The sequence below is a fragment of the Nerophis lumbriciformis genome, linkage group LG31 (genome assembly GCF_033978685.3).
Source record: "Nerophis lumbriciformis linkage group LG31, RoL_Nlum_v2.1, whole genome shotgun sequence".
Taxonomy (NCBI): domain Eukaryota; kingdom Metazoa; phylum Chordata; class Actinopteri; order Syngnathiformes; family Syngnathidae; genus Nerophis; species Nerophis lumbriciformis.
The window spans coordinates 19,822,602-19,846,289 of record NC_084578.2 but is presented as its reverse complement, the minus strand read 5'-3'; the positions used below and the strand labels follow the sequence as shown (position 1 = coordinate 19,846,289).

The 23,688-nt window shown below is 41.8% G+C and overlaps 1 protein-coding gene across 1 annotated transcript in view; it reads right to left on the bottom strand.

The window, feature by feature from the left end:
• wnt10a (wingless-type MMTV integration site family, member 10a) overlaps positions 1–23,688 on the bottom strand; it is a 120,124-nt gene that overhangs the window by 91,242 nt on the left and 5,194 nt on the right. The window contains exon 2 of the mRNA XM_061926494.2: positions 16,820–17,085. Within this exon, the coding sequence (XP_061782478.1) occupies positions 16,820–17,085 (266 nt within the window). The remainder of the gene's footprint in view (positions 1–16,819; positions 17,086–23,688) is intronic.

Genomic DNA, 23,688 nt, shown 5'->3' with positions numbered 1-23,688 from the left:
GTGGGAAGCGGTGTACTGCGGCAGGTGTTGTGCCGGATAACGCACCCCCGCCGTAGAATGCACCCCTTGACAGTTGTGCCGGATAACACAGCCGGTGTTTCATTGTTTACATTCCCGGAAGATGACAGTCAAGCTTTACCATAGGCCTGTGGAGAACTGGGACAACAGAGACTCTTACCAGGAGGACTTTGAGTTGGATGCGCAGACGCGGTACCGTGAGTACGCATGCAGCTGCGGCTTCCAAACATTTGATCGCTTGCCCGTACGTGCGTTCCGCTATGTGCATGTCACATATGTAACTTTGGGGAAATATATGTGCTGTATGAACTTTGGGGAGGTGAACGGTACTTTGGGCTGTGGGATTGAGTGTGTTGTGCAGGTGTTTTGAGTTGTATTGGCGGGTTATATGGACGGGATGGGGGAGGTGTTTGTTATGTGGGATTAATTTGTGGCATTTTAAATATAAGCCTGGTTGTGTTGTGGCTAATAGAGTATAAATATGTCTTTTTGTTTATTTACTGTTTTAGTCATTCCCAGCTGAATATCAGGTCCCACCCGCCTCTCACAGCATCTTCCCTAGCTGAATCGCTCCCACTGCCCTCTAGTCCTTCACTCTCACTTTCCTCATCCACGAATCTTTCATCCTCGCTCAAATTAATGGGGAAATCGTCGCTTTCTCAGTCCGAATCGCTCTCACTGCTGGCGGCCATGATTGTAAACAATGTGCAGATGTGAGGAGCTCCACAACCTGTGACGTCACGCTACTCGTCTGCTACTTCCGGTACAGGCAAGGCTTTTTTATCAGCGACCAAAAGTTGCGAACTTTATCGTCGATGTTCTCTACTAAATCCTTTCAGCAAAAATATGGCAATATCGCGAAATGATCAAGTATGACACATAGAATGGACCTGCTATCCCCGTTTAAATAAGAAAATCGCATTTCAGTAGGCCTTTAATGTGCCCCAAGATTGTTTTGTTAAAATAAAGCCAATAATGCAATTTTTTGTGGTCCCCTTTATCTACAAAAGTATCGAAAAGTATCGGTACATACCGGTACCGGTACCAAAATATTGGTATCCGGACAACACTAGTTCATACAGTAGCCTGCTCACAGCCAGATGGTTCGAAATATTTAAAATGTAAACATGCTAGCGATATCAAAAAGGATACGAAAGACTTTGATCCTTGTTTGATTACTCAATTGATTAGTACAACCCAGGAGAGTTTCATGCGGTAGCACCTGCTGCTGTCCACTCAACTGGCCAAGCTGGTGCTGGAGTCACAGGGACATGATGTGACAGCAAACCTGCTCAGTGGCCTTGTGGTTAGAGTGTTCGTCCTGAGACTGGAAAGTCGTGAGTTCAAACCCTGGCCGAGTCATACCAAAGACCCATTGCCTCCCTCAGCATCAAGGGTTGGAATTGGGGGTTAAATCACCAAATGATTACCGATTGCGGCTACCGCTGCTGCTCACTGCTCCCTTCACCACACTTAGAGCAGTGTTTCTCAACCTTTTTTGAGCCAAGGCACATTTTTTTCATTGAAAAAATCCTGGATGCACACCACCAGCAGAAATCATTAAAAAATGAAACTCAGTAGACAATAAAAGGTCGTTGTCGCAATTATTGGATTTGAATTCAAACCATAACCAAGCATGCATAAATATAGCTCTTGTCTCAAAGGAGGTGTACTGTCACCACCTGTTACATCACGCCCTGACTTATTTTGAGTTTTTTGCTGTTTTCCCGTGTGTAGTGTATTAGTTCTTGTCTTGCGCTCCTATTTTGGTGGCTTTTCCTGTTGCAGATTCATGTCTTTCTTTGATCGCTGTTCCCCGCACCTGCTTTGTTTTAGCAATCAGGAAAATTCAAGTTGTTGCTAACTTATTTTGTGTGGACATTGTTGTCATGTCATGTACGGATGTACTCTGTGGACGCCGTCTCTGTTCCACACGCTGTAAGTTTTTGCTGTCATCCAGCATTTGGAGCCAGTTCAGTTTTAGTTTTGTTCTACATAGCCATCCCTAAGCTTGAATGCCTTTTCTTAGGGGCACTCACCTTTTATTTGTTTTTGGTTTAAGCATTAGATACATTTTTACCTGCACACTGCCTCCCGCTGTCGCCTGTATATTGTGATCACGACAAACCATTGACGTGTTCCCGACATCTACAAAGCAATTAGCTACCGGCTGCCACCTACTGATATGGTATGGTATGCCATGGTTACTCTGCCGAGCTCTAGACAGCACCGACACTCAACAACTGCATATTATTTGCAAATTATAATTACTGGTTTGCGAAAAATTATTTCTAACCCAAATAGGTGAAACTGCATAATCTCCCACGGCACACCAAACTGTATCTCGCGGCACAGTGGTTGAAAAACACTGACCTAGAGTGCAGTGACGTGCGGTGAGGTTCATGGCTGGTGAGGCACTGACTTCATCACAGTCAGATTTACAAACATATGAACCCTAAAGAGTATCTTATTCACCATTTGATTGGCAGCAGTTAACGGGTTATGTTTTAAAGCTCATACCAGCATTCTTCCCTGCTTGGCACTCAGCATCAAGGGTTGGAATTGGGGGTTAAATCACCAAAAATTATTCCCGGGCGCGGCGCCGCTGCTGCCCACTGCTCCCCTCACATCCCAGGGGGTGGTCAAGGGGATGGGTCAAATGCAGAGGACAAATTTCATTACACCTAGTGTGTGTGTGATAATCATTGCTACTTTAACTTAACTTTAACTTTACACATACAAACTGTAGCACACAAAAAAGCACATTTAATAAAAAAAACGTTATTATGGTCTTACCTTTACTTATAAATGAAGTCCATGCGCCGCTGTTGTGCTGGATTAATGCACCCCCGCCGACGGGAGTGTTATATCAACTAAAGCCCTCACTTAAACTTTCCACGTGCAAGATTGAATCTATTTAAAAAAGTGTAACCGAGGGTTTATAAATGTCGCCTATACTGTATGAAACTACAAAATAACAAACACGGAGGCTCCAGTTTACACGAGGACCACTTTATTTACCTTCTTTCAAAAACCTCTGCTCCACTCCAACGTGTCATCACGTCCGCTCTTAGCGCCTTCAAAATAAGAGCTCAAGGCATATACTGTATAACAGCGCATAACAGGAACTTAACATCACAAAGAGGAAAGCCCATAAAAATAGGTTACAAAAGTTATTTAATAAGAAGCCAAAAAGTGCAAAAACAATAATGTTCGTGTTGGAGGAGTTGTGAATTAGGTACACCTGCAATCTGCAGGTGTACCTAATGTTGTGGCCCTGCAGTCATTCACAACTCCCCCAACACGAACATTATTGTTTTTGCACTTTTTGGCTTCTTATGAAATAACTTTTTTAAATATATTCAATCTTGCACGTGGAAAGTTTAAGTGTGGGCTTTAGTTGATATAACACTCCCGTCAGGGGAGGGGGTGCATTCTACGGGGGGGTGGGGGGTGGGGGGGGGTGCAGGAGGCGGTATTACTGCGTGCCTCCGCCAGTGCGTCTTTTGCAGCCGTTTTATGATCGCTCAGCACAAGAAATACGTTACACACATACAGTTGTTGACAAAATACACTGTACATTATATAACTCAGCTAACTAAACTATGGAAATGTATAATATAGTTCATATAGCAATACGGTCTCACTGCACAGCAGGCCAGCAGTTAGCCAAGTCCGCAATCCATGGTGAGGCACAACGCAGTGAAGTGCCTCAACTGGCTGCTGTTCACCGCACCGTCTCTTTTCAGTATTTGAATGGCAAATGTGAAAATTCAGCGATTTTGAATAAAAATAATCTAAAACTGGTGAAGTTAAATGGAAAATAACTTTATAGTATAATCACTGGAAACATATAACAATTTAATTATTTTTTTTTTCTTTTTACATTTTTTTCTATTTCCATGATGGCAGGTGAGGCCCTGCCTCACCTGCACGTCACTGCTAGAGTGTATGTATCGTTGGGACTTTAACTTTAACGATAGGTGGCCAAATGATCGCATAGATAAATTAACAGACGTCCTCACAAATATGAATCATGAAGTGCATTGTCGATCGATCTTTTTTTACATTATTGAAATAAAACGTTGGCAAAGCCCGAACGACTACTTCAGTTTGTGGGAAAGTATCCACAGCATGTAGAAATGTGCGTACGCGCAGCATGAGGTTGGGGTGAAACACCGCGCATTTCCACGTCTCAACTTTGCCTTGAAAAAGGGCACACGCCAGATTGTTGTCAGATCAGAAATCAGAAATCAGAAATACTTTATTAATCCCAGAGGGGAAATTACAATTTCCAGTCCCTAAGCAGGCTTAAAGGGGAACATTATCACAATTTTCAGAATTGTTAAAACCATTAAAAATCAGTTCCCAGTGGATTATTATATTTTTCGAAGTTTTTTTCAAAATTTTACCCATCACGCAATATCCCTAAAAAAAGCTTCAAAGTGCCTGATTTTAAACACCCGTCCATTTTCCTGTGACGTCACATAGTGAAGCCAACACAAACAAACATGGCGGAAAGAACAGCAAGCTATAGGGACATTAGCTCGGATTCAGACTCGGATTTCAGCGGCTTAAGCGATTCAACAGATTACGAATGTATTGAAACGGATGGTTGTAGTGTGGAGGCAGGTAGCGAAAACGAAATTGAAGAAGAAACTGAAGCTATTGAGCCATATCGGTTTGAACCGTATGCAAGCGAAACCGACGAAAACGACACGACAGCCAGCGACACGGGAGAAAGCGAGGACGAATTCGGCGATCGCCTTCTAACCAACGATTGGTATGTGTTTGTTTGGCATTAAATAAATAAATAATAAATGATAAATGGGTTGTACTTGTATAGCGCTTTTCTACCTTCAAGGTACTCAAAGCGCTTTGACACTACTTCCACATTTACCCATTCACACACACATTCACACACTGATGGAGGGAGCTGCCATGCAAGGCGCTAACCAGCACCCATCAGGAGCAAGGGTGAAGTGTCTTGCTCAGAACACAACGGACATGACGAGGTTGGTACTAGGTGGGGATTGAACCAGGGACCCTCGGGTCGCGCACGGCCACTAAAGCTAACTAACAACTATGAACTAGGTTTACAGCATATGAAATACATTTGGCAACAACATGCACTTTGAGAGTGCAGACAGCCCAATTTTCATCAATTAATATATTCTGCAGACATACCCTCATGTCAGCAGGCCAGGGAAGCTGAGGTCGATATTCTTCTCTTGATCATCTTGGGACGGTGTGAGCCAAGACATCCAGAGGGTTTAGCTCGCTCGTCTGCGGGAACAAACTGCCGCCATTGCTTGCCGTGCTACCGAGGTCCTTTGTCCCTGAATTGCTCACACACTCCGGCAGATTCAATGGGGGTCTGGCGGCAGATTTCTTTGACTTTATGGTTGGAAATGCATCTGCTTTGAGTGTCGCAGGATATCCACACATTCTTGCCATCTCTGTCGTAGCATAGCTTTCGTCGGTAAAGTGTGCGGAACAAACGTCCAATTTCTTGCCACTTTCGCATCTTTGGGCCACTGGTGCAACTTGAATCCGTCCCTGGTCGTGTTGTTACACCCTCCGACAACACACCGACGAGGCATGATGTCTCCAAGGTACGGAAAACAGTCAAAAAAACGGAAAATAACAGAGCTGTTTTGACCCGGTGTTTGAGAAAATGGCGGATTGCTTCCGGATGCGACGTCACGTTGTGACGTCATCGCTCCGAGAGGGAATATTAGAAAGGCGTTTAATTCGCCAAAATTCACCCATTTAGAGTTCGGAAATCGGTAAAAAAAAATATATGGTCTTTTTTCTGCAACATCAAGGTATATATTGACGCTTACATAGGTCTGGTGATAATGTTCCCCTTTAATAAATGAGGGCCCCAGCGTTGTTGTTTTTTATTAGTAGATTGCACAGTACAGTACATATTCCGTACAATTGACCACTAAATGGTAACACCCGAATAAGTTTTTCAACTTGTTTAAGTCGGGGTCCACGTTAATTAATTCATGGTACTTGGTACATGGTACTAATTCATGGGTTCCAAAGTCTTTTGACCATTCAGGCGTGTATTGAAAATGTTGACAAACTAATCTTAGGGAAAGATCGAGGCTCGATTCTCGCACTAATCTAAGTGTACAGCCAATGTGCAGTAGAGATACGCACAACTCATTTCACATTCGAACACAACACACGACCGTCAACCCGAGCCGTGACCCCGCTTTCCCCATTGAGGAGTTTTTAACGTGTGCCATGCGGGTGACGATGCCAGATAAGCGGTGAGTCATTGTGGCGGCACTGCCGGTGCACACGCCAGTAGAGTTTTCCCAGCTGAGTTAACCGGACATATTCATTCATGTTTCTCCGCCCGTCGTTTTTCTTGGCAGAGTCTATCCACCCTTTTCATCTGCGAGACCAGGGACCGTGCAACCACCGACACAGATGTGACGACAAAAAGAAAATTGCATACTATTCATTTCAAATAATGTTTTTAACATGAGCCTTTTTATTTCTGTTTATGATATAAGTTTAAATTAAATATTTTCATTAACCCCGCCCTCACACGCATACAGTACACACGCACACACAGAGAGGGAGTAGCACTTAGGCTCTGCCTCATACATAGAAAGCCTGTTTTAGGTCTTTCCCAGCGCTGGGCCCGGCTCGGGGATGCAGGCCCCCAGAAGACCGGGAACAAATCAATCTACCAAATAATTCACTGGCTGCGGCATGCCCGGCTGAACTGATGGCTGAGGAAGTGGCAAAATGGATTAAAGATTGAAAGGAAACTGTCACTTTGCGTTACAAAAACCACCGAAACTGGTTTTACGCTTTTGCCGCCGAGAGTTGGGGAAAGTGCTGAGAGCAAATTCGCGAGCGCTTGGCGAGGGAAGTGAAAGCATTAGAAGCAGCCCGGCCAGCGGGAAGACGGTAACAGGGAAAAGTGACAGAACGAGAGGTATTCCCTTTATTTCGGTCTATTCATGTCCTTTTGAAGCTGCTCTTAATGCAAGCTAATAGGGTTGTACTGGTATACCGGTACTGGTATAGTATCGTGGTACTATCCATCCATTTTCTACCGCTTATTCCCTTCGGGGTCGCGGGGGGCGCTGGAGCCTATCTCAGCTACAATCGGGCAGAAGGCGCTGTACACCCTGGACAAGTCGCCATCTCATCCCAGGGCCAACACAGATAGACAGACAACATTCATACTCACATTCACACACTAGGGCAAATTTAGTGTTGCCAATCAACCTATCCCCAGGTGCATATCTTTGGAGGTGGGAGGAAGCCGGAGTACCCGAAGGGAACCCACGCAGTCACGGGGAGAACATGCAAACTCCACACAAAAAGATCCCCAGGCCAGGATTGAACTCACGACTACTCAGGACCTTCGTTTTGTGAGGCAGACGTATACATAAAAAACAGTAATATACTCTGTTTGAAAAGTGCCGGTCCCCGGGCATGACGGCGCGTCGTCACGTTATGATCAGAGGAGCATGTTCGGCGGCGCACAATCACAGAGTACTTACAAACAAACTAGGTGTGTAGGCAGAAAAGGGAGAACGGACGCATTTTGGCCTAAAAACTAACGATAAAGGTGAAGTTATAACACTGAAACACCCTCAGGAAGAGGTGCTTTAAGACATACTTGCCAACCCTCCCGGATTTTCCGGGAGACTCCCAAAATTCAGCGCCTCTCCCGAAAACCTCCCGGGACAAATTTTCTCCCGAAAATCTCCCGAAATTCAGGCGGACTCAGGTCCTCCACAATATAAAAAAGCGTACCTGCCCAATCACGTTATAACTATAGAATGATGTAGGGCGAGTTCTTGGTTTCTAATGTGGGTTTATTGTTAGGCAGTTTCATTAACGTCCTCCCAGCGTGGCAACAACACACAACAACAGCAGTCACTTTTTTGTATACAGTAAAGCAGTTCGTCTGCCGTAAACAGCAATGTTGTGACACTCTTAAACAGGACAATACTGCCATCTAGTGCATTTGATGAAAGCACTTTTGTGCGTGCCACACAGCAATTTCAGAGAGGGTGTTCAGCATGGTTCGAAAAATAGTGACAGAGAATAGAACAAGGATGGACAATTCAACCCTTAACTCAACAATGAGTAGATGAGTGTTATGTGTGTGTATATGTGTAAATAAATGAACACTGAAATTCAAGTATTTATTTTATATATATATTTATATATATATATATATATATATATATATATATATATATATATATATATGAAATACTTGACTTGGTGAATTCTAGCTGTAAATATACTCCTCCCCTTTTAGCCACGCCCCCGCCCCACCCCGACCCCGACCACGCCCACCCCCAACCCCCTCCCCCCAACTCCCGAAATCGGAGGTCTCAAGGTTGGCAAGTATGCTTTAAGACAAGGCTAGCTAGTTAGCGGCGAACGTCCATTTGCAGTCGGCAGTGTTTTAGCTACTTCTGAATCACTAATCCTCGCCTCCATGGCGACGAATAAAGTAAGTTTCTTAAAAGTATCATCCCTGCAGGAAGAGGGATAGCTAAACATGTAGGAGTATACAATAGCTAACCGTTAACAGCAAGCTAGCACCCTGAATGCAAACAAACGCCATGGATGGATCTACACCTGACATCCACTGTAATGATACCAAGTATAAGAGCGTATCTCATACTTGCCAACCCTCCCGATTTTCCCGGGAGACTCCCGAATTTCAGTGCCCCTCCCGAAAATCTCCCGGGGCAACCATTCTCCGGAATTTCTCCCGATTTACACCCGGACAACAATATTGGGGGCGTGCCTTAAAGGCACTGCCTTTAGCGTCCTCTCTCACCTGAAAAGGAGACTATTATATATGTCTCCGTTATCCATAGGTCTATCTATAACCCATAAAGTAGGCAGACACGGAGCTATTTCTCAGCGAGTGTTTATTCCAGTCGGCACGTTAATACACTGACACACAACATCCGGATTCCCATCATGCATTGCTTCAAAACTACGGCAAGTAGTAATGTCCAAAAAACATAGCAGAGACGAAGCAGAAGAACGAAGAAGAGACATGGCGACGACGAGTAGGATGAAGAAGTACGCTTACAAGTTCCAAAATGATTGGAAAAAATAATTTCAGTTCATCCAGGACAGCTCGAAGGGGAAGGGGTATGCTGCCTGCAAATTTTGTAGATCAGACTTCTCCGTTGAACACGGTGGCCGAACGGATATACTCATTCATGAACGGATTATTTATATATATATATATATATATATATATATATATATATATATATATATATATATATATATATGAAATACTTTACCCCCACCTCAACAATCCCCCCCCCCCCCCCCATCTTCAGAGGTGTCAAGGTTGGCAAGTATGGCCATGAGTGGATCTACACCTGACATCCACTGTAATGATACCAAGTATAAGAGTGTATCTAATCAATACTACTATGATTGCATCAATATTTTTTATCGTCACTGATTTTTTTTTTCTTTTTTAAAAATGTATATTATGTTTATAAACTCAGGAAATACGTCCCTGGACACATGAGGACTTTGAATATGACCAATGTATGATCCTGTAATTACCGTATTTTTCGGAGTATAAGTCGCATCAGAGTACAAGTCGCACCTGCCGAAAATGCATAATAAAAAAGGAAAAAAAAACATGCATAAGTCGTACTGGAGCCTGGCCAAACTATGAAAAAAACTGCGACTTATAGTCCGAAAAATACGGTACTTGGTATCGGATCGATATCTAAATTTGTGGTGTCATCCAAAACTAATTTAAAGTATAAAAACAACAGAAGAATAAGTGATGATTACATTTTAACAGAAGTGCCGATAGAACATTTTAAAACAGAAAGTATGGAAGAATGGATTAATAATCAATTTTTACAGCTAGTCCCTCCATAATTTTGACAAAATAGAATGAGAAATGACACAATATGTTACTGCATATATCAGCAGACAAATAAGGAGTCTTTGATTGTTTACTTACTACTAAAACTAAAGTTGTCTAGTATGTTCACTATTTTATTTAAGGACAAAATTGTTCTTTGATTGCAATAAGAAACATATGTTTAATGTACCCTAAGATTTCTTGTTAAAATTAAGCCAATAATGCAATTTTTTGTGGTCCCCCTTATTTAGAAAAGTACCGAAAAGTACCGAAATACATTTTGGTACCGGTACTAAAATATTGGTATCGGGACAACACTACAAGCTAAACACCCGTGACTATGGGCTCATGCATTTTATGATATCCATCAAGAGAATGATCCGTGGCTGAGGATGTGTTGCAAAATGACACGCATGCTTTCACCTGAGGCCATACTTGCTAACCCTCCTGGATTTTCCGGGAGATTCACGAAATTCAGCGTCTCTCCCGAAAACCTCCCGGGACAAATTTTCTCCCGAAAATCTCCCGAAATTCAGGCGCAGCTGGAGGCCACGCCCCCTCCAGCTCCATGCGGACCATAACGTCCTCCCAGCGCGGTAACAACACACAACAACAGCAGTCACGTTTTCGTCTACCATAAAGCAGTTCGTCTGCCGTAAACAGCAATGTTGTGACACTCTTAAACAGGACAATACTGCCATCTGCTGTACATGCATATGTGACAATAACATCTACGGCTTTTAGAGAGTGCAGTGCACAACTGCGCACACAACAAGGAGACGAAGCAGAATGCATCATCAGAGAGGGTGTTCAGCATGGTTAGAAAAATAGTGACAGAGAATAGAACAAGGATGGACAAATCAACCCTTAACTCAACAATGAGTAGATGAGTGTTGTGTGTGTATACGTGTAAATAAATGAACGCTGAAATTCAAGTATTTCTCTTATATATATATATGTATATATATATATATATATATATATATATATATATATATATATATATATATATATATATATATATATATATATATAGCTAGAATTCACTGAAAGTCAAGTAGTTCTTATACATACTTGGTGAATTCTAGCTGTAAATATACTCCTCCCCTCTTAACCACGCCCCCTACCACGCCCCCCCCACCCCCCACCTCCCGGAATTGGAGGTCTCAAGGTTGGCAAGTATGCCTGAGGCACAGGTACAAAAACGGATCGGTGATGTCAGTTGGGCTGTGGGTGAGTCAAAGCCTAGGATACCTGTTTCCAGCACATAAACCTTGGCTTCGTAGTTAGCAGGAACCCCACCTAGACTGAAGCCAATCTAAAAAAAAAAAAATCTTGAGTCAGGATTGTAAATCTTTTTTACAGTACTGCACTTTTGTGGTAGCTGCACGCGATACTGGTTGTGGCTTGTTAACTTGAGTCACTTTATAGCCCTTCGTGGAAAAGACCAAATCAACATGCACCCTCACATTCAAAGGCTGCTATTTACGTGAGCGGTTTGGAGTCTCCGCACCTGAGGCGAGGCAGGGATGTCTAACAACAAACAGCCGCCATACTAATAATGACTAACGGCCTATAAATGATGAGGGAAAGTATGATTAAAGATGAGCCAACATATTGTGTTGGGCTACAGGGGCTTTGCGGCATTGATTAAAAAAAAAAAAAAAAGAACAAAAAAAACAAAGTTGTTTGTGTAGTTTAACCTTCACCTTTTTTTGGTTATTGGAAATTACACAATACATTTTTTTAAGAAGTGTGTGTGCTTATGTAAACTTCAAATGAGATAATCTGAAGTTAGTTTCTACATTAATTTAGTTGGAAGTAGAGATGTCCGATAATGGCTTTTTTGCCGATATCCGATATTTAGATATTGTCCAACTCTTAATTACCGATTCCGATACACATTATTATGCCTAATTTTTGTTGTGATCCCCCGCTGGATGCATTAAACAATGTAACAAGGTTTTCCAAAATAAATCAATTCAAGTTATGAAAAAAAATGCCAACATGGCACTGCCATATTTATTATTGAAGTCACAAAGTGCATTATTTTTTTTAACATGCCTCAAAACAGCAGCTTGGAATTTGGGACATGCTCTCCCTGAGAGAGCATGAGGAGGTTGAGGTGGGCGGGGTTGACGGGGTGGGGTTGAGGTGTGGGGGGGTGTATATTGTAGCGTCCGGGAAGAGTTAGTGCTGCAAGGGGTTCTGGGTATTTGTCCTGTTGTGTTACGGTGCGGATGTTCTCCCGAAATGTGTTTGTCATTCTTGTTTGGTGTGGGTTCACAGTGTGGCGCATATTTGTAACAGTGTTAAAGTTGTTTATACGGCCCCTCTCAGTGCGACCTGTATTGCTGTTGACCAAGTATGCTTGCATTCACTTGTGTGTGTGAAAAGCCGTATATATTATGTGATTGGGCCGGCACGCAAAGGTAGTGCCTTTAAGGTTTATTGGCGCTCTGTACTTCTCCCTATGTCCGTGTATCACTCCGTACAGCGGCGTTATAAAAAGTCATACATTTTACTTTTTTAAACCGATACCGATAATTTCCGATATCACATTTCCAAGCATTTATCAGCCGATAATATTGGCAGTCCGATATTATCGGACATCTCTAGTTGGAAGTCATACAAACATGTACATAATACAGAAAGGAAGAGGATTCCTATGGCCCCATTTGGCGCCGTTTACCAAACACATGAAACCTGACGAATTGGGTAGTTGCACTATCCACTTTAGCCAACAGATGGCAGTAAAGTGTTGAATATCTTAAAATGTGTTTTGTGGATCTTCTAACTTATTTCATAATTTTTAGTAGACATTACATAATAAATAACCCCCCCCCCCGACCCCTTCTCTTCCTCTCATGCAAGATCCACCCAGGAATGGGGCCATATGAATCCCTTCCCTACTGTATATTAGGTTTTAACTGTTTTTTGTTTTGTTTTACTTTGAGCATCTGTCTGCAGGCACAACCGCCTGCATCGACGATGTAAAAAATGTATGCTACAAATTTGCACTGTAAAAATGTACCAGGATGTCACAGCACTTAACAGTATTTTTTTTTCTACAATAAAATCTAAATTTATTGTAAGATTACAACAAAAGACTGTAAAACATTTTACATTTTACAGGAATTAGCTGTTGTTTCACAGTAAAAAACTGTAATTATATACTTTTATACAGTAAATGTTGAATAAAATTACAATTGTGAAATTACAGCTTTTAGTTGTAACTTTATCACAATTAACCGTTAAATCAGAGCTCTGCAGTTACGGTAAATGACTGTTAAGATAGTTCACAGTAAATTACTGTGCATGTTACTGTAACAGTAATGCAACTATTAGCCAGTAATTTGCTGTGGATTTAAAATGAAATAGTTAACAGTGTGCCTTCTTTAAGGGGGTTATGTAACCGTTGCCATTTGTTTGTCTGTCATTTAGCAAAAGTACTCAAAAGTTATGGGCTGATTTTCATAAAACTTTTAGTTAAAGGCCTACTGAAATGCGATTTTCTTATTTAAACGGGGATAGCAGGTCCATTCTTTGTGTCATACTTGATCATTTCACAACTCAAACACCTGCACAACACACTCAATCCCACAGCCCAAAGTACCGTTCACCTCCCCAAAGTTCATACAGTACATATATTTCCCCAAAGTTACGTACGTGACATGCAGCTGCATGCGTACTCACGGTACCTCGTCTGCGTATCCAACTCAAAGTCCTCCTGGTAAGAGTCTCTGTTGTCCCAGTTCTCCACAGGCCAATGGTAAAGCTTGACTGTCATCTTCCGGGAATGTAAACAATGAAACACCGGCTGTGTTATCCGGCACAACAGTCAAGGGGTGCATTCTACGTCGGGGGTGCGTTATCCGGCACAACACCTGCCGCAATACACCGCTTCCCACCTACAGCTTTCTTCTTTGCTGTCTTCATTGTTCATTGAACAAATTGCAAAAGATTCACCATCACAGATGTCTAGAATACTGTGGAATTTTGCGATGAAAACAGACGACTTAATAGCTGGCCACCATGCTGTCCCAAAATGTCCTCTACAATCCATGATGTCACGCGCAGGCGTCATCATACCAAGACGTTTTCAGCAGGATATTTCGCGCAAAATTTAAAATTGCACTTTATTAAACTAACTCGGCCGTAATGGCATGTGTTGCAATGTAAAGATTTTATCATTGATATATAAACTATCAGACTGCCAAGCCGCCATAACTTTCTTGTAAAAACAAGCTAATGTAATATATTGGATGAATTGATATATATATATATATGTATATATATATATATATATATATATATATATTATGTAAAGTATTATTTATTATTGACTAGTGATGCGCCGAAGTTTCACCAACAAAAATAAAGACTTTGATCACTGAAACAGCCCTGTCAAAACGGGATGTTGTGATGACGTAAACAAGACTCACGCAATCCTTTACACTGGAGGCAGCATGTCTGCGATGTGGACGTTTTTTTAATATATCAGAGATATAGAGCTATCTACAAAATGTGCAAATCTTGCTTTGGTCCACATAAAACCTAGGACACGACGTAGCCAGACTGCAAAACCCCAAAAACAGACATCTAAAACTGCATGCAAGCTCACGTCAAAATGCTTGAACCTTATGCTTTGAAATGATTTACCACGAGTATCCAACATTGTAGCAACGATAAGTCAGAAAAGACAAAATTAATCATGAGTCCCCTTTAATGTAAATAATTACAACTTATGTATTGACTTAAGTCCAATGACAAGGTGCTATTTTATTCTTTTGCATCATCGCATTATAGTGTAATTTGTATTACTATAGATATTAGTTTGAAAAAAATGATTGGTACTCACTTTTTGATTAAAATTCTCACTAAACCGCCGTTTTCTTTTTAAAGGGAAACATTATCACCAGACCTATGTAAGCGTCAATATATACCTTGATGTTGCAGAAAAAAAGACCATATATTTTTTTAACCGATTTCCGAATGGGTGAATTTTGGCGAATTAAACGCCTTTCTATTATTCGCTCTCGGAGCGATGACGTCACGTTGTGACGTCACATCGGGAAGCAATCCGCCATTTTCTCACTTTCGTCGGTGTGTTGTCGGAGGGTGTAACAACACGAACAGGGACGGATTCAAGTTGCACCAGTGGCCCAAAGATGCGAAGTAGCCAGAAATTGGAAGAAATTTGTTCAAAATACGAGGCTGTGGGGAAAGCCGACCAAAATGTCAGTCGTTTGTTCCGCACACTTTACCGACAAAAGCTATGCTACAACAGAGATGGCAAGAATGTGTGGATATCCTGCGACACTCAAAGCAGATGCTGACATCAACTCCAAAACTGGACAGATCAGCTTCCAGGAAAAGAGAGCGGATGAGGGTATGTCTACAGAATATATTAATTGATGAAAACTTTATTCATTACTCGCAGTTTTACGTAAATTATTATACATAAACTGTGTTTACCAATAATTTAGCTTAAAAACATTTATTTTTTTCAATCATTCGAGTACATTCGGGTAGTCTTGTGTAATGCAGTATTTTGTGTCTATTTAGGTATGAGTGCTGAAATCGTGGACAAATATATGTTCTTAGCGCGCCTGAAATGGGCTGTCTGCACTCTCAAAGTGCATGTTGTTGCCAAATGTATTTCATATGCTGTAAACCTAGTTCATAGTAGTTAGTTTCCTTTAATGCCAAACAAACACATACCAATCGTTGGTTAGAAGGCGATCGCCAAATTCGTCCTCGCTTTCTCCCGTGTCGCTGGCTGTCGTTTTCGTCGGTTTCGCTTGCATACGGTTCAAACCGATATGGCTCAATAGCTTCAGTTTCTTTTTCAATTTCGTTTTCGCTACCTGCCTCCACACTACAACCATCCGTTTCAATACATGCGTAATCTGTTGAATCGCTTAAGCCGTTGAAATCCGAGTCTGAATCCGAGCTAATGTCGCTATACCTATCCGCCATGTTTGTTTGTATTGGCATCACTGTGTGACGTCACAGGAAAATGGACGGGTGTATATAACGATGGTTAAAGTCAGGCACTTTGAAGCTTTTTTAGGGATATTGCGTGATGGGTAAATTTTTTTTTTAAAACTTCGAAAAATAAAATAAGCCACTGGGAACTGATTTTTAATGGTTTCAACCCTTCTGAAATTGTGATAATGTTCCCCTTTAAAGTGGTAAAAAGGGCAGCCACTTCCACTCAATGTATCACACACACAACAAGCACTGCTCATCAATCCTGTTGCTCCAAAGAACCAGATGCCCTCTCCAGTCAGTCACTTGGGTTCCATTTACGTGAAGATCTTCTTTCATCCTTTTGTAGCTAACTTGTAAAGCTCTGAACACTTCAAACAGAGTCGGAGGAAACTGATCTGCACCAAGTTTGGTAATCTGCAGGTGAGTAACTTTTGAAGTCCACTCATCTTTTGTCCAAACCACTGAGAAGACAGTGGTGGCCTGGGTGTTTAAAAAAATAGGCAGAAATCACTGGAGGTAACCATGTGCATGATTCTGTCCAAAATAAGAGAAAACATGATCCCTTTTGTCTGTGGAGAGTTAGATTACCCTAACATACTGAATGTTCCTTCACGCGTATCATTGTTGCAGCTTATCTGTTCTATGAACTTGTCATTTTGAGGTATTCCATCAATGTGAGGTTGATTGTGAAACCACAACCTGTTTGAACTTCAAACCTTTGATGCCTGCATACTTTTTTTTCACAATGTGTCTTGTGCGTTTAATTTCACGGGCATGTCTGTTAGATGTAACCTTTTATGCAAAATGATGCTTCGGACTACCTGTGAATATTGGAAGCAATGCAACCCAACAAGCGTTCTGTGTCTCAGGAATATTTCATCTTGCATCAAGTCTGACCTCTTTTGAAGACGATGCTGTCATAAGGTATTTTGTTCCTCGTCTCCAGGCTGGAACAGTTCCACCGGTGCCCTCTGAACTGGTGCTGACACTCGTGGATAGCAATCTGGATTCCCTGGATGGCTGAAGCCGTCACGTCAGGGTTGCGCATGCACACCTCCAGCTGGCGCCGAGTCAAGCCTGGCAGCGTCAGGCACACCGTGTTGGCGTTCAGAATCGGGTCGATGTTGGGGAGCTTCAGGCCTAAGATTTCATTGGCGTCTGCCCTGCACAGAAAACACACGTTCAACTCCATTCCGAAAACCGGCACAAAAAATACATTATTGTCAACTCCATTCTGAAAACCATCACCAAAAAATACATTATTGGAGATCCAACTTTTACTAAACAAAGAACATATTTGATCATTTTATTGGGCAAGAAACCTTATTTGGTTACATGTATAGACCATACTTGCCAACCCTCCCGGATTTTCCGGGAGACTCCCGAAATTCAGCGCCTCTCCCGAAAACCTCCCGGAACAAATTTTCTCCCGAAATTCAGGCGGAGCTGGAGGCCACGCCCCCTCCAGCTCCATGCGGACATGAGTGACGTGTTGACAGCCTGTTCACACGTCCGCTTTCCCACAATATAAACAGCTAATGATCGAGGGCGAGTTCTTGGTTTCTTATGTGGGTTTATTGTTAGGCAGTTTCATTAACGTCCTCCCAGCACGGTAACAACACACAACAACAGCAGTCAAGTTTTCGTCTACCGTAAAGCAGTTTGTCTGCCGTAAACAGCAATGTTGTGACACTTTTAAACAGTACTACTACTACTGTACATGCATATGTGACCCACCCATAATGTGTCATATTTTTGTGTTGATTTATTTATTTTATTTTGTGGTTTGAATTTGTTTTTGGAGCTGTCATTACACATTTATCAGTATTCGCATTGGTCAGTAGGGGGCAGTAGGGCGTTTCTTCCCAATTGAATGCTATCACCTGCAGACCGGAAGTGTCTTGTCATTCTGATGAGCGCGACCAGTCTGTGAACAACTGAAACGTCCTGTGTGCTTCTTCCTCCTGTATAACAGGTTAGTTTTGGTGAATCAACTCACTGAATAATATCCATGTGATCTTTATAAGTTTAAGTACACATTCTGATGGTGGAGCCTAACTCTAAAGTGTTTGTGAGTCGTAGTTTGTATTTGTGAATGAATCCAGTGCACAGCTGCAGTAATGAATACAAAAAGGAGACGTGAGTGCGCAATGTTTATATAGGAACTATATTAACCTAATTCAGACTCCCAAATTAGAGCTCCCGTTTTCTTATGGATTTTATAATGTATATTTGTATAATGTGTGTGTTCTGAAATAGTGACAGAGAATAGAACAAGGATGGACAATTCAACCCTTAACTCAACAATGAGTAGATGAGTGTTATGTGTGTGTATATGTATAAATAAATGAACACTGAAATTCAAGTATTTCTTTTATGTATATATATATATATATATATATATATATATATATATATGTAATACAATATATATAGCTAGAATTCACTGAAAGTCAAGTATTTCTTATATATATATATATCTTAACCACGCCCCCCACCCCCCACCCCCCACTTCCCGAAATCGGAGGTCTCAAGGTTGGCAAGTATGGTATAGACTGCCACTCAATCAAGAAAGGATATCATGACATTATTTAATAAAATACACTGACATACTGTATAATGAAATATGGGGTTGAACAATGGCCTAGCGGTTAGCATGTGTGGCAATTGGGGTTCACGTCAGTGTTGGTTAAAAAGTTAAAAGTTAAAGTACCAATGGTTGTCACACACACACTAGGTGTGGTGAGCTTTACCTCTGCATTTGGCCCATCTCCCTTACCCCCTGGGAGGTGAGGGGTGCAGTGAGCAGCAGCGGTGGCTGCGCCCCTGAATCACTTTGGTGATTTAACCCCCAATTCCAACCCTTGATGCTGAGTGCCAATCAGGGAGGTAATGGGTCCCATTTTTATAGTCTTTGGTATGACTCGGTCAGGGTTTGAACTCACGACCTACCGATCTCAGGGCAGACACTCTAACCACTATGGCACTGAGCAGTACATCAGGAACACTAAACAAAATTTTGGGGGGGGACATTTCCAGAAGCTAAGGACCGGGGGTCGAACTTGTCCCTTCACTATAAGCCTTATTTCATATATTCCGGAGAACCAGTGTCCTCTACAGTAGACACTTTTTCCAAGATGGCACCACTGTAGTCAGGCCCGGCCCTAACCAATCTGGCGCCCTAGGCAAGATTTTAGGTGGCGCCCCCCCACATCGGCAGTGAAGTGTATATACTCACAAGAAACCGAATACAACTATACCTAATATATAAAGGGGTGGAAAAGTGACTATTACCTGCAGGGCAAACATTAGCTAACCAGAAGGCAATAACAATGTAAACAAAAAACACCTGCTTAAAAGATCTAATACAAATGTCCCTGAGGAATGTAAGGTGGGAGTACTGTAATTACCTAACGTTACATTATTATTTTCCATAACAATTTAGCCCCCTCCACAATATTAACCCGACTTTAAAACAGAACTAGCTATTTATTGATTAGCAATTGCCGAATCATGTAACATTAGCTTAATGCTAAAAAGCCAGCTACTATCACATTCTGTAACAGACAAATAATTTCATGTCGGCTAACGTTACCTACCTGCTACCTCTGTCTTTTCTCGTTTCTCCTCCTCTTATTTTCTCTTTTTTCTTCCCTGGGCACCTGACAGTTTTGGCCGTTTTGACATCTTGTGTTGATTTTTTGATGTGGTGACGTCCAAAAAGAGTCATGATACGGGAAGGGAGGGGGAGCACCGTGCGGGGGGGAGAGGGGGAGGGGGGGTGGAATGTTGTAACAAATAATATTTCTATTAAATAGGCTTTACTTTGCATTTTAATTAACGTGGGATTATTTTTTGTATTTAGAAATAATAGTACCAACTTTTTTTTTTTTTTTTTTCTCCAACATTTGTGGCACTGGCGTGGCGCCCCCTGATGGACGGCGCCCTTAGCATTTGCCTATACGGCCTATGCCACGGGCCGGCCCTGACTGTAGTGGCTGCTGGTGGCAGGAGCTCTGTGCTCTTGTGTCATCCTTTTGTGTTCATGGTGTTTCCCTCTTGTTTTTGTGTGATTTTATTGTATTTTATTTATTTTTTTGGGGCTGTGCGACAAGGGGTGGCACTTTTGTGACTTCTGCAGTGTTTTTTGTGGTCTTCTGGATCTGTCTCCCAGGAGCATTGTGGCCTTGGGGACCAGCTGCTAGGTCTCTGCCACACCGGAGTCCGTTTGGAGAGACTGGAGGAGAGGAGATGCGGTTGAAGAGACAGGGCTGCAGAGCTGGCGCTGGGGGCCGGGACGGACGGGCTTCACGGTGTCTTGGCTGAATGAGCGTGTATCGGACGCCTAGGTCTCCTTGGGCGCATCCTCGCTCATCCGTGCGGACTGGACACTGGCCTAGAGTTTGTGGGTGGCCAAGGGTGGAGTCGGCTCTCTTGATTGCTTTGTTGGGTCTGCTCCTGTCTCTGGCCATGCTCCACCCACCCCAGCAGACGATGGCGTGGAACACCGCAGAATCCACCACAGTGTGTGTGGTGTTGAAATTATGTTTTTGTTTTGTTGCTTGTCTATGCATAGTGCAATCGTGTGTCCGCAATGTATGTTATTGGTTGATTTTATTTATTTATTTTTTTACTTTTGTGGCTGTCTGTAGAAGTGGCACTGCTGGAGTGGTAGCTGGTTGCATCAGCTCGGCTCTTTTAATGTCTTTAATGTCCTTTGTGTTCTTTGATGTTTCCCTCTTACACACATGTTTGTGTGCTATGGCTATGAGGTTGTTGTTTTTTTTCCCTTGGCCTCAGTCTGGACCCCCTCTCCAGGGGCCCAGACTTAGCCCAGGTTTTTCTCACTACTTCTGATTCTGATTCTGATTTGATATTGGTCTGTTTATTTTGTTGAGTTACAAGAGCACTCCGTTGTTTTTAAAATCCATCTGCAAAGAAATGTCAACGGGCATCCATCACTATGACAGCATTCTAGTGTTTTTAAGAATCCGTTACAATAATGTGAGTCAAGTTTATTGTACTGAACTCTTGGTTCACCAGTTGAATAGCCCAAATGATGAAAAAGAGGACCTAAAATGGAACTTTGAGGTACGCCTACTAAGATACGTAACTGAAGAAGTTGAATAATGACTGCATCTGAACTTAGCAAGCTACAGCGACACCTTGGTTACATAAATCACATTCCGAAAAAACATGCCAAAAAGAAGAGGACTTAAAGGGGTGCCTTGAGGAATGCCTAAGTTATGTAAATCACAAGTTTGGACCCCAGTGTTCAATGTTTGATAGCAAGGTTGTTTACAGTGATCCAAGTTCCTCGACGCAACAGGAGCACTCTGGCGTTGTTAGGAATTTGCTGCAAAAAAATGCTTGTCTTCCAAGTTTTGAACTGACCTCCTTTGGCCCCCAGGCCGCCAGTTGAATACCCCTGCTGTACATGCGTTGCCTATGTTTGCGTATTCCTGCTTCCTCTCACATCCCCAGGTCATGCATTTTCAGGCTAATGAGGGAATTATTGTGCTTGGATGTTTATCTGTGCCCTGTGATTGACAGGCAACCACTCCAAGGTGTACGCCGCCTCTCACCCGAAATCAGTTGGGATTTTCCTGAACGAAGACCAGCAGTAAAGAAATTAATTGATCGAATGACATTATCATATTGCAGCAAATTAGGGCTGGGCGAGTTTGTAAGATATATCGATATATTTTTAAACAAGATACGAATGAAGAAAATATCAATATTATTTATTTCACGTTAAAATGACCAAACGCCGCTTATTTGATATGTTCCTTGTTCTCCCCCGCTCCTCACACCATGAATACCATGAATTGATTAACGTGGACCCCGACTTAAACAAGTTGAAAAACGTATTCGGGTGTTACCATTTAGTGGTCAATTGTACGAAATATGTACCGTTTTTTTCGGAGTATAAGTCGCACCGGAGTATAAGTCGCACCTGCCGAAAATGCACAATAAAGAAGGGGAAAAACATATATAAGTCGCACTGGAATATAAATCGCATTTTTGGGGGAAATGTATTTGATAAAACCCAACACCAAGAATAGATATTTGAAAGGCAATTTAAAATAAATACAGAATAGTGAACAACAGGCTGAATAAGTGTACGTTATATGACGCATAAATAACCAACTGAGAACGTGCCTGGTATGTTAACGTAACATATTATGGTAAGAGTCATTCAAATAACTATAACATATAGAACATGCTATACGTTTACCAAACAATCTGTCACTCCTAATCGCTAAATCCCATGGAATCTTATACGTCTAGTCTCTTACGTGAATGAGCTAAATAATATTATTTGATATTTTTCGGTAATGTGTTAATAATTTCACACATAAGTTGCTCCTGAGTATAAGTCACACTCCAGGCCAAACTATGAAAAAAACTGCGACTTATAGTCCGAAAAATACGGTACTGTACTGTGCAATCTACTAATAAAAGTTTCAATCAATCAATCAAAACACCCTCTCATGGGCTACTAAACCCCTCCCCGTCCTCCTTCCAAGACGTGCTTGCACGTATAATAACATCCATGATTGGTTGGATGTTTACTATGATGAGTCACGATTGGTTGAGATTAGGCCAATCAGAGGCAAGATAGGGCGGGTCATCGAACCAGGGAGGGAAATCAAAACAGACATCCCAATTGACGACGAGAGAGTTGTAGAAGAGTTTTAAAAAAAACTAGTGGAAGATGGCAGATGGGTTCTCTTTTTTAGATTTTTCTTTCTGCGATGTTGACCAGGTCCAAGAAACCCACAATGCGTCTACTTAGCCACGTGATTAACGTGGACCCCGACTTAAACAAGTTGAAAAACTTATTTGAGTGTTACCATTTAGTGGTCAATTGTACGGAATATGTACTGTACTGTGAAATCTGCTAAAACAAGTTTCAATCAATCAATCAATGTATGCGTCTGGATAAAACATTAATTCCAGTTGTTTACCATGTAAACCCAAATCCAAACTGTTCTCGAGTTGCCAAGCCGGGCATATTTCGCACGAGAAATGTTGCCAAAAATGTATTATTTGCACAGCTACGTTATTTATTATACAGTACGTAGAAATAATATTTTTCTATTTTATTTATGTTATGTAATTCTGTGCTACTTAAACAGTTTATTTTCTGTGCTGTCGATACCCATCTTGACTAAGTGAGTTAATAAAAGTGCCACTGACTGTTTACAGTACAGTTGTCATTCACTTCAATTTCAGTGAATCTCACTCAAAAATGTATATCTTTACATGTATACTTTCACCGGGAAATATATCGAGATATATATCGAATATCGAGTTTTAGTAAAAACTATATATCGAGATATACTTTTTCGTCCATATCGCCCAGCCCTACAGCAAATTATAATCATACTATTATACAAAAAGTTATAGTATACATTTTGAGTTCAAACCTGTTCCATGTCGAATAATAACAGTAAGACCAAGGTTAGATCACTAATACTGTACTTGTGTTATTTGCATACTTGCCAACCTTGAGACCTTCGAATTCGGGAGATTGGGGGGAGGGAGGGGGGGGGTGTATATATTTTCAAGTATTTCTTATATATATATATATATATATATTGTCACGGTTGGGGTTGCAGCTTGCTGCGGGATCGTTCCTCCAATGCTACACAGACTATTCTGGACGACAGCGTGAGGTAGGAGATGATTTATTGTCATAAATCAAAGACCAACCGAAAACAAGCAAAAAGGATGCGTGCCGATTGCACGCGGAGCTAAGG